The sequence below is a fragment of the Hyperolius riggenbachi genome, chromosome 6, assembly GCF_040937935.1.
Source record: "Hyperolius riggenbachi isolate aHypRig1 chromosome 6, aHypRig1.pri, whole genome shotgun sequence".
Classification (NCBI taxonomy): Eukaryota; Metazoa; Chordata; class Amphibia; order Anura; family Hyperoliidae; genus Hyperolius; species Hyperolius riggenbachi.
This window is the reverse complement of record NC_090651.1, coordinates 294,480,811-294,496,193: the sequence shown is the minus strand read 5'-3', so window position 1 is coordinate 294,496,193 and position 15,383 is coordinate 294,480,811. Positions and strand designations below refer to the sequence as shown.

At 44.2% G+C, this 15,383-nt stretch overlaps 1 protein-coding gene across 4 annotated transcripts in view; it reads left to right on the top strand.

Moving 5' to 3' along the window:
- The window catches only part of SPHK2 (sphingosine kinase 2), a 71,800-nt gene extending 58,950 nt beyond the window's left edge, over nucleotides 1-12,850 (top strand). For all 4 annotated transcript variants that reach the window (XM_068241082.1, XM_068241083.1, XM_068241080.1 and 1 more), the window contains 2 exons: nucleotides 8,047-8,162; nucleotides 9,366-12,850. In XM_068241082.1, coding sequence (XP_068097183.1) covers nucleotides 8,047-8,162; nucleotides 9,366-10,377 — 1,128 coding nt within the window. In that variant the 3' untranslated portion in view covers nucleotides 10,378-12,850. The remainder of the gene's footprint in view (nucleotides 1-8,046; nucleotides 8,163-9,365) is intronic.
- The last annotated feature ends 2,533 nt before the right edge of the window (nucleotides 12,851-15,383 follow it).

The window sequence follows — 15,383 nt, the reverse complement described above, 5'->3', positions numbered from 1 at the left end:
CGTAACCCAGGGGATGGCATTAGCGCTGCCTGCTGGTTGGAGAGGGGTGATGAAAGACTTATCACTCCTCTTCCACTAACGGCGGCGGTGCAACCCTGACACTATCCTCTGGGTTACGACCACATGTCATCATGTGATCCGAACTCCGAAGAGGATGTTGGCATTGCAGCACCACGGGTGGATGAAGTGGAGTAGCCTATCCAGCCACCTGGAACAGGTAAATATGACCACTCCCTGCGCTGCTCTGCATACCCTTCCAGGCATGGGAAGGCCCGCTTCCCCTGTCATTGATGGAGATGAGATCAGAGCGCCTGACCTTCACACCCAGCAGCTGCCAGGAACCAGAAAGGGCTCAGAACAATAAACTATCAAGCAATTGGGTGCCACTTTCTTTTTAGTCATATTTTTTAGATATTATTGGTGTAAACATAAAAATCTAATATCATTTGAACATCAAACAATTGACTTTAGCCTGGCCTCTGTATAGGAGGCCTTTTAATGTGGAAGCCAAATTTATGTGGTCTCTTATGTCTGTGAGATGGAATATCTCTGCATGTTTCTCATCCAGAGGCAGCGTCTTACTTAACTGTGGTTTCCAAATGACTGCAGCACTGAAAAGCTTTATTCATATGGAAGGCAAAACGAAAGAGCTGTTCCCACGCTGTACCAATGGAGAGGGGGGAGATCCAACGCTATATATGCAGATTTGCTGCTGTGTGGGAATAGCATGTTTGGAACTTTGTGTATATATATTCTGTGCTGGTTTTGTAGCTTGTAGTTGGAACAAAGGAGGACGCAGCGTGGGAGATGTCACTTCTTCTGAGGCACAGCGCACAATGCAGTACAGGAGCAGTGTGAAGCGAGTTTACTATAGCACAACAGCTTAATTCATCAGTCTCCCTCCTCTGCAGTGCACTGCACCAAAATAATAAGCTAGGCCAGAAATTAATACTCTAAAATGCTGTTACAAGTATGGTTCAGACGTTTGTCTTCATCTTACCATAGATTGTCAGCACTGTTTGGCTTTATGTCAATAAGTATTGTGGGCACACGCATCTGTAATCAAGGGGGAGGGGGCGGGCGGTGGTTGCTCAATTTGATTTGCAGTTGTGCTGCTCAGGCTGCAGGGAGTGATGTATAGGCCAAAACAACATCTTAAGAAAATATGTTGCCATATTTTTCATAAGACGCTCCAGATTATGACGCACCTAGGTTTAGAGGGCGAAAACCAGGGGGGGAAAAAATACTGAACCCTTTGTGTCCATGGTCCAGGAGTGTTCTGTAGAGGTTATCCCCCAATTGTGTCCTCCTGTATCACCCTTGTGCCTCCCATGTCTCCTTCTCTGTCCCCGTTTCCTTCTCTGCTCCCCCTGAGTAAGTTAAATCAGTGGTATTGCGTATCTTACCTAATCCAGCGAAGCCCGTGTTGATCACAGACCTCTCCTATCTCTCACGGTTATCCTAGTGTTAGCTTCTGCTAATCGCATCATCAGCAGAAGCTGGCACTAGTGGAGCAGTGAGGGGGAGGAAAAGTCTGATTGTCATGGGCTCCAATGGATGACGTCAGAGACGCGCTGCAGCTGCTTTCATCTATTCATGGAGAGCAGAGGAGGACACGGAGAAGATACAGGGAGTCCCCAACATCACAGCGGTTTGTATCAATGGGCGTTTGTAAGTTGGGGAATCCCTGTATTTGGAGTATGACGCAGTTGCATTTTCTCCACCTTTTGGGGGAGAAAAGGTTCATATTATAATCCAATAAATGCGGTAGGTCTTTCATTTTACCTGGACTTATTCTTCCCTGTTGTGCAAATAAAGACAGGTAGAATTCTAAGACCACTTATCACTGCAGTGTTCCCCGACCCTGCACTCAAGGCCCACAAACAGTGCATGTCTTGGAGAAATCCACAGAGGTAGTTGACTTCCTCTTCTGAGACACTAATTACCTCGCCAGTGAATGTTTGTGGTTTTCTGAAAAGCATGTACTGTTGTTGGGCATTGAGGACAGGGTTGCGGAACTGAAACTGCTGGAAAAAAAAAAAACTTTTTGCCAAAGTGGGTTCTATCACTTGTCCTTTAATTTCTATGAAATGTTTCCTTCTATCTACAGTGGGTTGCAAAAGTATTCGGCCCCCTTGAAGTTTTCCACATTTTGTCACATTACTGCCACAAACATGAATCAATTTTATTGGAATTCCACATGAAAGACCAACACAAAGTGGTGTACGCATGAGAAGTGGAACGAAAATCATACATGATTCCAAACATTTTTTACAAATAAATAACTGCAAAGTGGTGTGTGCATAATTATTCGGCCCCCTTTGATTTGAGTGCAGTCAGTTGCCTTTAGACATTGCCTGATGAGTGCTAATGACTAAATAGAGTGCACCTGTGTGTAATCTAATGTCAGTACAAATACAGCTGCTCTGTGAGGGCCTCAGAGGTTGTCAAAGAGAATATTGGGAGCAACAACACCATTAAGTCTAAAGAACACACAAGACAGGTCAGGGATAAAGTTATTGAGAAATGTAAAGCAGGCTTAGGCTACAAAAAGATTTCCAAAGCCTTGAACATCCCACGGGGCACTGTTCAAGCGATCATTCAGAAATGGAAGGAGTATGGCACAACTGTAAACTTCCAAGACAAGGCCGTCCACCTAAACTCACAGGCCGAACAAGGAGAGCGCTGATCAGAAATGCAGTCAAGAGGCCCATGGTGACTCTGGACGAGCTGCAGAGATCTACAGCTCAGGTGGGAGACTGTCCATAGGACAACTATTAGTCATGCACTGTACAAAGTTGGCCTTTATGGAAGAGTGGCAAGAAGAAAGCCATTGTTAACAGAAAGCATAAGAAGTCCCATTTGCAGTTTGCCACAAGCCATGTGGGGGACACAGCAACCATGTGGAAGAAGGTGCTCTGGTCAGATGAGACCAAAATTGAACTTCTTGGCCAAATTGCAAAACGCTATGTGTGGCGGAAAACTAACACTGCACATCACTCTGAACACACCATCCCCACTGTCAAATATAGTGGTAGCAGCATCATGCTCTGGGGGTGCTTCTCTTCAGCAGGGACAGGGAAGCTGGTCAGAGTTGATGGGAAGATGGATGGAGCCAAATACAGGGCAAACTTGGAAGAAAACCTCTTGGAGTCTGCAAAAGACTTGAGACTGGGGCGGAGGTTCACCTTCCAGCAGGACAATGACCCTAAACATAAAGCCAGGGCAACAATGGAATGGTTTATGAGGAGCTGTTAGGTATAGGGTCTCAGAGAAAAAAAACACATATCAGTAGATAAATACTGGCTGTACTTACATAACATATGCATTACACTGTCCACGTTTTGATTGTAGTGATTTTTATATAGTATATACAGAGATTTATGTTCCTGACAGTTCCTGACAGGTTTCATCTTTGACTGTCTGTGTCTGAAGCCAGTCGTGATGTAATATCCTCCCTTACCCTGCTTCCACTCATCCCCCTGATTTAGTATGCATTAGCCCTCCCAACTCCCAGCCCTCAGACACTCCCACCAAGCTGAAGTCACCTGCCCCTTCAGTACAGGCTGTCAGATGCTGTAGATATACAGATTATATTGATTTGTTAGAAGACCCCCAGATGTCCGCAGCTGCCCCTTTACAATCTGCCTGGCTTGGAAGCAGCAGGGTCACTCAACCGCAGACCAGATGCTGTCCCGTGTCAGCTCCCCCCCCCCCCCTCCAGCAAGAGCCTGTGCGATTATCTTCTCCCCCCATAAACAGGTGTGGGTGTCTTCCCCCCCCCCAGGCCCCCACCCCCGGGCAGAAACAGGTGCGGATGTCTTCTTACCTGTAAAAGCAAACACAGAGAGAGAGAGAGAGAGAGAGAGAGGCCGAAGAGTGCATCTCCAGCTTCCAGCGCCGCCACCACAGTTTCCTCTGTCAGCCGTGCATCTCTCTCTCTCCTGCTGGTGATTCCTATCATGTGACTCGCCGGTAACTTTCCAGCGAGTCACATGTGAGGGACGCCAGCAGGAGAGAGATGCACGGCGGCGGGTGACAGAGCAAACTGCGGTGGCGGCGCTGGAAGCTGGAGATGCACTCTCCGGCGCCTCTCTCTCTCTCAGTGTTTGCTTTTTCAGGTGAGAAGACATCCGCACCTGTTTCTGCCCGGGGGTGGGGGCCTGGGGGGGAAGACACCCACACCTGTTTATGGGGGGAGAAGATAATCGCACAGGCTCTTGCTGGAGGGGGGGGGGGGGGGGGGTGGGAGAGAGCGGACAGGGGACAGCATCTGGTCTGATTTCCTGGTGGGAGGGGGTGCGGGCTGCGGCTGAGTGACCCTGCTGCTTCAAAGCCAGACAGATTGTAAAGGGGCAGCTGCGGACATCTGGGGGTCTTCTAACAAATCCAGCCCTGCATGCCTGGCAACCTTAGGAGGATCAGTAAGAGATGGACAGAAGCGTGGTGGGGAAACCGGGAGGGATAGAGGAAGCAGCCAATCAGGCTGCAGCAATGAATTAGGGAGGAATAGGGAAATGAAGGGCAGGAACGGAGCTAAGCAGAGAGAAAAAAAAACACCTTCCAGCATGCTCTGCAACTTCTTATGTGCGGCTTGCGTCCTCCTTAGGAGCTTGGGGAAATTGAAGATTATTATTCAGCCCACAAAAAGTAAGATTGATTTTTAACTTCTGTTTTGCCTTTTTGACTACCTTCCTAACTGTTTAACACAGGAGAATAGAGATTTAATTTTACATTTCTAGCCTAACAGTTACTCTTTAAAACAAAACCTATCTATGTGTTAGAATGGCCCAGTCAAAGTCCAGATCTAAATCCAATCAAGAATCTGTGGCAAGGTCTGAAAACTGCTGTTCACAAACTCTGTCCATCTAATCTGACTGAGCTGGAGCTGTTTTGCAAAGAAGAATGGGCAAGGATTTCAGTCTGTAGATGTGCAAAGCTGGTAGAGACATACCCTAAAAGACTGGCAGCTGTAATTGCAGCAAAAGGTGGTTCTACAAAGTATTGACTCAGGGGGCCGAATAATTACGCACACCCCACTTTGCAGTTATTGACTTGTAAAAAATGTTTGGAATCATGTATGATTTTTGTTCCACTTCTCACATGTACACCACTTTGTGTTGGTCTTTCACGTGGAATTCCAATAAAATTTGATTCATGTTTGTGGCAGTAATGTGACAAAATGTGGAAAACTTCAAGGGGGCTGAATACTTTTGCAACCCACTGTATGTATCAGTAATGTGTGGGATGAGGTACGCCAAAAGTATACAAAGCTTAAAAACATTTTAAAGGATGCCTAAGGTGAAAATAGACTGAGGTAAATATCTTCCTACTCCTAAAAACGACCTTTCTTTAGAATTCTGCAGTTTTATTTTCTGCGTATCAGCTAAGAGAATGGTTTTTGATGTATTGTCTCATATGCTGACAGTCTTTTAGCACCCCAAATGCTAAAATATATATGAACATTTTTATCTATCCCCTGCTCTGAGAAGCTGTTCTCAGCAAGGGAAGAGGTTTATGGCTGTAATTCTTTATCAGTGAGGGTTACAGTATACTTTTACTTGAGAGAAACGTGCATACCTATACAGTGGCTTGCAAAAGTATTCGGCCCCCTTGAAGTTTTCCACATTTTGTCATATTACTGCCACAAACCTGAATCAATTTTATTGGAATTGCACGTGAAAGACCAATACAAAAAGTGGTGTACACGTGAGAAGTGGAACGAAAGTAATACATGATTCCAAATTTTTTTTTACAAATAAATAACTGCAAAGTGGGGTGTGCATAATTATTCAGCCCCCCCTGAGTCAATACTTTGTAGAACCACCTTTTGCTGCAATTACAGCTGACAGTCTTTTAGAGTATGTCTCTACCAGCTTTGCATATCTATAGACTGAAATCCTTGCCCATTCTTCTTTGCAAAACAGCTCCAGCTCAGTCAGATTAGATGGACAGCGTTTGTGAACAGCAGTTTTCAGATCTTGCCACAGATTCTCGATTGGATTTAGATCTGGACTTTGACTGGGCCATTTTAACACATGGATATGTTTTGTTTTAAACCATTCCATTGTTGCCCTGGCTTTTTGTTTAGGGTCGTTGTCCTGCTGGAAGGTGAACCTCCGCCCCAGTCTCAAGTCTTTTGCAGACTCCAAGAGGTTTTCTTCCAAGATTGCCCTGTATTTGGCTCCATCCATCTTCCCATCAACTCTGACCAGCTTCCCTGTCCCTGCTGAAGAGAAGCACCCCCAGAGCATGATGCTGCCACCACCATATTTGACAGTGGGGATGGTGTGTTCAGAGTGATGTGCAGTGTTAGTTTTCCGCCACACATAGCGTTTTGCATTTTGGGCAAAAAGTTCCATTTTGGTCTCATCTGACCAGAGCACCTTTTTCCACGTGTTTGCTGTGTCTCCCACATTGCTTGTGGCAAACTAAAAATGGGACTTCTTATGCTTTTCTGTTAACCATGGCTTTCTTCTTGCCACTCTTCCATAAAGGCCAACTTTGTGCAGTGCATGACTAATAGTTGTCCTAGGGACAGATTGCCCCACCTGAGCTGTAGATCTCTGCAGCTCGTCCAGAGTCACCATGCGCCTCTGGAATGCATTTCTGATCAGCGTTCTCCTTGTTCGGCCTGTGAGTTTAGGTGGACGGCCTTGTCTTAGTAGGTTTAAAGTTATGCCATACTCCTTCCACTTCTGAATGATCGCTTGAACAGTGCTCCGTGGGATGTTCAAGGCTTTGGAAATCTTTTTGTAGCCTAAGCCTGCTTTAAATTTCTCAATAACTTTATCCCTGACCTGTCTTGTGTGTTCTTTGGACTTCACAGTGTTTTTGCTCCCAATATTCTCTTAGACAACCTCTGAGGTCGTCACAGAGCAGCTGTATTTGTACTGACATTCGATTACACACAGGTGCACTCTATTTAGTCATTAGCACTCATCAGGCAATGTCTATGGGCAACTGACTGCACTCAGATCAAAGGGGGCTGAATAATTACGCACACCCCACTTTGCAGTTATTGATTTGTAAAAAATGTTTGGAATCCTGTATGATTTTCGTTCCACTTCTCATGTGTACACCACTTTGTATTGGTCTTTGATGTGAAATTCCAATAAAATTGATTCATGTTTGTAGCAGTAATGTGACAAAATGTGGAAAACTTCAAGGGGGCTGAAAACTTTTGCAAGCCACTGTATGTTCACTCTTTCAGGCAGAAAAAGAAAAAAAAACAGCACAGCCTAGTTATTTGTATGCTATCTTATTATATCACCTTGGGTATCCGTTAAAGAGCACCTGAGGTGGTTTAAAAACTAAAAAAAAAATAAAAAAATACTTAACTACGAAGAGGGAACCCTCAGGATCCTGCAGACACTTCCCACATCTTCCTGTCTCTCACCGTTGCCACGCGTGGAGCCCCAGAACTTTTCCAGCTTGTTGGATATGTTTTTGTATGGCCGCAATCCCCGTTTACAAGTGCGTCCGTACTGCGCCTGCGTAACTATAGCAATGCCTGCGCATAAAGTGGCTTTGGTGTAGTGTGCAGGGTCTACCATACTCGTGCAGGCGCAGTATGGCCACACTCGTGCATGAAAAGGAGGGGGGGGGCGTAAACTTCGAGTCCCAAGCAGCAACAGTGGTCTGGAGGAGGATGTGGGAAGACTCTGGGCTTTGCTCTTCTCAAGGTATGTACCTAGAGTCACATCAAATAAAACTCCTCATCTGCTCCCGTCACTGAGATTTAATAGCATTTCAAAACTTGACAGGCTCTGTCATTTTTACCTTAGGTATTCTTTAACGCAGTTTATTGCATACGCCCCCTAGACACTACCATTTCACAGATTTTAGAATTGAGACACTGTATGAATCCATTTCACGCTACCTCATTAGCTTTGTTCTATTTTTGCTCTTCCTGTGTGTAATAGTTTTCCTGAGCTGAGCTTCTTCCATTTCTGTCCGGACTAATACAATGTGCTAAATGGATTGTAGTGTGTGCGCCAGAGCTGTCCTAATTTCCTTGCTAATGTCACTGTATATTCTCCTCAGGTTATTAATGGCTTGATGGAACGCCCTGATTGGGAAGATGCAATGAGAATGCCTATCGGGATTCTGCCGTGTGGCTCAGGGAACGCCTTAGCTGCAGCAGTTAACTTCCATGCAGGGTAAGAGAAACCTCACACAGCTGTCATATTCAGCTCTCTCTCACAGGACTCGGATTTCTGTCTGGATTCATGGAAGTAATGTGAAGTGAAAACCTGTTTGAGAATGTACCTTGTGCATACAGATGTCAGCTAAAGCCTTCCTTTTAAAAGTGATTACAAAATTTGTTATAGGTTAGGCTCCCACTGCAACCAAACGCCAGCATTCCCATTGGCGGGAGAACGCTGAGTAGAAGTATGCAGTGTCTTTCCGCCATTTTTTTGGGACGTTTTGTCCGGCAACATGGTAGTTTCCCCTTCTGGGAACTTGCTGTGAAACCTGAATGTTATTGCATTTCTAATTTGAAGAAGAGGTGAACTTCAAGGACAACTGAAGTGAGAGGAATATGGAGGCTGCCATATTTATTTCCATGTAAACAATACCAGTTGCCTGGAATCCCTGCTTGTCTATTTGGCTGCAGTATTGTCTGAATCGCACCAGAAACAAGCATGCAGCTAATCTTGTCAGATCTGACAATAATGTCAGAAACACTTGATCTGCTGCATGCTTGTTCAGGGTCTGTTGCTAAAAGTATTAGAGGCAGAGGATCAGCAGGATCAGCATGATAGCCAGGCCACTGGCATTGCTTAAAAGGAAATACACACGGCAACCTCCATATCCCTCTCACTACATTTGTCCTTTAAGTCAATCAGAACTAAATGGTACGAACCCAGTCCTGCTGTCCAGTGCTAAAATGGTGCTGAATGCCGCTGTTCAGGTTCCAAACCACTTGGTCCCAAATTCTAAAAACCAACACTACTAAAAGTAGTGGAGACAGAGGGTCAGCAGGACAGTCAGGCAATTTACATTGTTTAAAAGGAACTGTATACAGCAGCCTCCACATCCCTCTCACTTCAGTTGTCCTTTCAATACATTGTTTAATTTTAACTCACAATCCAACACACACACATAGTAGTCTGTGGCATTCTCTGTAGAGGTCCATAGGCATAAATGGGAACCATCTCTCTAGCACAAATGATGGCATAAGATGTCACTTTTAAGGACCACTGTCTTTATTTCAATAAAGACATTTTCTCTCCCCCAAAGAAAAAGATTAGAGGCACTGTAGTGATTTATATTTGATTGCAGTAAATTATTCAGGATAATCAGGTTTTCAGTACAGTTCCTCCAATTAATATTTTTTGTTTTATTTTATTTTTTTCTAGGTTTGAACAAGCAATGGGGTCAGAGCTGCTACTTAACTGTATCTTGCTGCTGTGCCGTGGTACAGTTACACCTATGGACCTCGTCTCTGTGACAACCTGCTCTGGAACTCGATGTTTCTCTTTTCTGAGTATTGCTTGGGGCTTCATCTCTGATGTGGACATAGAGAGTGAAAAGTACAGACATATGGGCTCTGCCCGCTTCACTGTAGGGACAATGGTGAGGGTTGCTTCACTGCGCACTTATAGAGGTCGTCTTTCGTATCTGCCAGTCCTTGATGGTCACCGTCCAATTTGCAGGAGTATCACTTTGTCCCCCAATGGAAGCCTTGCTCCTTTACAGCGATCTCAGCTACATCGTACCATTTCAGATATGGGTCTCTGTGAGGAGCGTAATGTTTTGTGTAAACGAAGCTCTGCTGCACTTGAAACAGGTGAGTTACCTAGCTTCGAGACTTCACCTTCCCCGGGCTCACCAACAGCATTGCACACCTCACGGTTCTCATTTGACTCTGTGCCTGATGACCAGTCTGAGCCTGATCATATGCTGCCAAATGATGTGGGACCTTCTGTAAACAGCCATGTAAATGGACCCAAGGATGATCTTCTCCCTCCATTGGGTCAACCTTTGCCCAAGTCCTGGGTTACAGTGGAAGAGGACTTTGTTCTTGTGTTGGGTATTTATCAGACTCATCTTGGGGCTGACCTGTTCACAGCACCGTTTTCCCGCTTTGATGATGGACTCATTCACTTATTCTTTGTTAAGGCTGGAATCTCCCGAACAACTCTTGTTAGACTCTTTTTGTCCATGGAGAAGGGGACGCATATCGAAATGGAAAGTCCATATGTTGTTCACATTCCAGTTAAAGCATTCCGTTTAGAGCCTCTCACGAGAAAGGGAATCCTTACTGTGGATGGGGAGAGGGTTGAATATGGTCCAGTTCAAGCTCAAGTCCACAGAGGACTTGGAAATCTAATCAGCGGGTCTAGTAAAGTTCGGATGACTGCCTTCTAGGCCTTTATTGCTCATGGTCTTGTGCAATGCATCTTTCCCTCTAGTTTTAGCTACGCTTTGATAGCTGTAGAATTCAAGTAATTTCTTTTGTTTAGAATTTATAACAGACTTTTTAGCATGTGCCTCGTTTTTTTGCTGGTGCTAGTCGCCAGTTGGAGCATGATCTGGATGTGTGAGTCGGTGGAAAATGATAATGTAAGTCTGCAAGGAAGAAACCCTAGACAACTTATTTTTTTTATTGTGACTGCGCATAAATAGATTTGCTTGCTCCAAACAATGTTCTTGCAGTTTTACTGTTTATATGAGTTTCCTAAATTGTAAATATCCTTTTATAAGATAAAGGATCAGTTTCATGACATGAAAGGTAGGTTCATTATTGGCATTATCTGCATTACAGTACGTTTTGACCTCCATCTGAGCTCTGAATATGTTTGCCATCATACTGTTTTTTTTTGTTGTGTTTGGAGATGTAGGCTGAGAAAAATCTTCAGATCTGAAAGAATAGATATAGTAGACACAGTATTCTGGTGCTGTTCAGTCCCATCTGTGAGGCTGCATGCATCTATAAGGTGACAGAAGATCTGCATCCATTGATAACAAAAGCATGTTGGTGGCAGCAGATAATTAGCATCATTGGTTTCTTGGACTTGTCCTGCTGTGATAATCAGCACTAACACCCTATGCTCACATTGTTCATGTTTCTACTTAAAGGAAATATCAGGGAAAATGAGAACAAAAAATCAATCTCCTTGCTTGGGGCATCATCCAGCCCCTGTAGGCCTATGCGTCCCTTGCCGCAGCTCCGCACTGGGGTCCCCACTGTAGCAAGCACAGTACTTTGACTGTAAGCGGCACGGCCATGCACTGGTGCAGTGACCAACAACCTGGCAGGGTCGGCGGTTGCTATGGAGGGGTCCCCCCGGGAGTCCGCCTCGGGCCTTGATGTCTCATTTGAAGGTAATGTCCAGCCAAGGAATGTAATTTTGTTTTGTAAGGTATGGAAAGGGGTTAGAACCTTCTTGGACATGCTTTGCAGTCTCTGTATTTGCCCAGGAAGAATTTTTATCACTTTCTGCCCTGACAATAATTAAAGCATTTTTGTAGAATGGGCTAGAGTTTAAACCTCTATGAAGTAGTTCATGTTGTCATCAGAATTCCTACTCAAAGCCCTGAAGAGTCTTCAAGGTCTCACTGAAGTGAGAGGAAATCACTTCAGTGGGAAAACAGAGAATAGGAAGAACCTAACAATATGTAACTCTTTCCAACTACTGAAAACAGCTTAGATCCTTTCGTTGAGTCCATATGAGTTTGCCATGTTATAGTTCCACCCCTTCTCAATTACCCTATTTCAAAAAATACATACGTCTATGCCACTAAAACAGGGCAAAGGGTAGTCCTGATATACATTACACAGTAACTCACAGCAGCCAATCAGTTGTAATTGTATTGACAGCAGATTAAAAATATAAATTCTTATTGGCCACTGGGGGTTACTACAGTTATCACTATGTTCGCTCCAACCTACTGAAGCTCATTTATTTGGTATAGTTTTGCAATGTTATATCAAATATGTATCTGTAAAGGAATAAGATTCCCACCAAAGTGATTGGGAAGAACATCTAATTACTCACTAATTTCATAGAGAAATCTAATTTTCAATTCATTTGTAAGGCTAGGTTTCCATTTGTGCCGGCATGTGCTTTTGGAGAGGCAATGCAAGCACATTACAAGGCAAGAATGCGTCCAAAACCCTCTAGTCCCGCCATGCATGGCTATGGGGAGTCGAAGACGTAATGAGATATTATGCTGCTAACCATACGTTTGTTTTTTTTCTTCTCCCCCTGCATGCGAATTCGGATGCAGCCTATTGATTTCAATAGGCTGCGTAATATGTTGGCGCTTTATAAATACACTAAATAAATAAAATAAATAAATAGGCTGTAAAATCATATCCAAATTAGCATGCAGGAAACTCAGCCTAACACTCAAGTTTAACCGTTTTCGTTAAAGGGAGTTGCTTAGTTGAACTCAGCAATAAATAAATACTTGTAGGTGTTCAGGGTTTAAAGAGAAACTCCGACCAAGAATTTAACTTTATCCCAATCAGTAGCTGATACCCCCTTTTACATGACAAATCTATTCTATTTCACAAACAGACCATCAGGGGGCGCTGTATGACTGATATTGTGGTGAAACTCCTCCCACAAGAAGCTCTGGGTATCGCGGTACTCTGGGCAAACTGCCACAATGTAACAATGTTCACAGACAGGAAATGGCTGTTTACAGCTGTCTGTAACAGCCAGAACAGCTAGAAACAGCTACATAACCTGCCCACAGTAACAATGTCACCATGTAATACATGTCAGAATGTGAATCTGGGAGAGGAACGATTTTACAATGAGCAAACACTGACTAAATCATTTATACATAATTATTGTAAAAATGAAGCACTTTTTTTATTACATTATTTTCACTGGAGTTCCTCTTTAAAGATTAAAGTTACTTCAATAAAAATGCACAAATAACCAGAACTCTGCGTCCTTTGTGTTAAATATCATAATGTGACTTTTTGTTTTGTATTTCAATCACTCTGAAAATTGCTGTGCATTAGGCAAAGCCATGTTTGGTGTAAATGATTCTTTTCTGTTTTAGCTGCCTTCACCATTCTCTAGGAAAATAAGACAACCATTTCTGGACCTTTTTGTATGGATGGTTCTGATTCTCTCCAGTAATGCTTTCCTCCCTGTTAGCTCGGCAGTTTCCCGCAGGCTTGCACAGCTAGTATCAAGTAACACACCTTGTTTGTATCTAATATTACCAAATGCATCTCTATGCATAGCTTGGTTGCTAGTTTGTTTCAGCATTGGGCTGGTGTTGGTGGAGTGCAGATTCCTAGCCTTGTGCACTTGCTGCATCCACGATGTGGACTCACATACCCTGTTCTGCTACTCATTTTCATCCATGCAGAGTTCAATGGAAGTAGTGAGTCACCATGGTTTGGGGTTGGGTGATGCAGAGTCTAGAACTCTAAGGGAAGTTTTACATCCATAATTACAATAAGTGTTAACAGCCAGTGGCTGCTTCTAAAGACACTTCTAACTAAAATGTCAGATAGTGGTAAGCTGACTCTTTTAAAGTGAGTTTTAAATGGTGCTAAGCACTTCCTCCTTCACTTCAGTTGTTCCCATCGCCCGGTTGTCACCACAGCGGGGACCTTGAAACCTGTCGCCAATAATATGTAATATTAGATTTGTACTTGCGCGGTCCCAGGGAGATTTTGTATAAAGTGAACCTAGGCTCAACTGTTTGATGTGAGATTAACGCCAGAGTTGTCTGCCTCTCTTTGTGGTCCCATTGGCTAACTGTCACCTTCTCCAGTGATATTGGTGATGGAAATACTGGGCACTGGTCTTACTCAATATAAGCAGATTATTGCGAGAGAAAGTGTGTGTGTGTGTGTGTGGGGGGGGGGGGGGGGGGCACAGTTTATGCATCAGGACTAAGTCTTAGTCCCTGGTTAAGGAACTAGAAAGGCGGTGTAGGTTAGTTCTTAAAGTAAACCAGAGCTGAACAAATAAGAATCAATACTTACCTGGGGTTTCATCCAGCCCCATAAGCAAGTGAGTGCCTTGCCGTCCTTTTGCGGTCTGCCATTCAGCCGCTTAACCCGAGTAACAAGCTTATTCATGGCCTTCTGCGCATGCACGGGAGATCCTCGCGTGTGCAGAAAGCCACAACTGACGTGACTGAGCCTGTTGGGTCCTCGCGTGATCAGAAGGCCATGACTGACGTGACTGAGCCTGTTACCAGGGCAGACTGCGGGAGGACGGCGAGCGACTCTCACATGCTTATGGGGCTGGAGGAAGCCCCGAGTAAGTATCCATTCTTATTATTCGTTCAGCTCTGGTACACTTTAACCTGAATATGTCCAGAAGCAAAAAAACTGTGCCATCTCTGTCGCCTGTGCCTCCTCTTTTGCCCCGTGTCTTCAGATTCCCCCTCTGTGCCCTCACTTCTGTCGCCCTGTGCCTTCAATGTAGTGCAGCAAAATGTAATTTTACCGGTTTCAAAACCATTTTTTCTTTGCTTTTGTTTTTTTAATTGATTTTCTGAAAAATTACAAGGTCTTTTTGAAGAAAAAAAAAATTCTCCTTTTCCCACAGAATCAGATTTCATACTTTCAAGGCCATTCGTATCGGCAGGTTGTTCATAAATGGGGTGTTCGTAAGTCGGGACCTACTTGTATTTGTAGAACTAATCCTAAGGGGAAATTTTGCATCGAAGACATATGTTTTTGTTTTTTTTCATCTTTTGTACGTTTCTGCACTGCTGACTACAAGACGGTTATAACCTGAGTTCTTAGGGCATTAACCTCCTGGGCGATAATCCCGAGCTGAGCTCGGGGTATGTCGCGCAGGAGGAGTTCTCAGGCCCTGGTGGGCTGATTTGCATAATTTTTTTTTTGTTACACGCAGCTAGCACTTTGCTAGCTGCGTGTAACTTCCGATCGCCGCCGAGCCGCGCAGCCCCCCCTTCCCAGACCCCTTGCGCAGCCTGGCCAATCAGTGCCAGGCAGCGCTGAGGGGTGGATCGGGACTCCCTATGACGTCGGTGATGTCATCCCGCCCGATGGCGACCGGGGAAGCCCAGCAGGAAATCCCGTTCTGAACGGGATTTCCTGCTTACTCTGAGCCCAGGGCTCGCTACATGATTTAAAAAATATTTTTTTTTTTAAAGTGCTGCGCCCCCTCCTGGGCGATCTAATTGTATCGCCCAGAGGGTTAAGTGTTAGAACATTCCTGTTAATGTATTAAATGCATACACATTGCAGTGATATGTAATAAAGGGCAGAGTTGCACATTTATTTCAGCACTTTGTAAAGCTGCAATGTCTTATTTTCTTAGCCATATAGAAGACTGCTAAGCAGCTCTTACATCTGTAGATTTAAAGTGATTGGAGTAATTTTATAATGCTCCATTATGTATTTGTCCTAAGCGATGAGCATA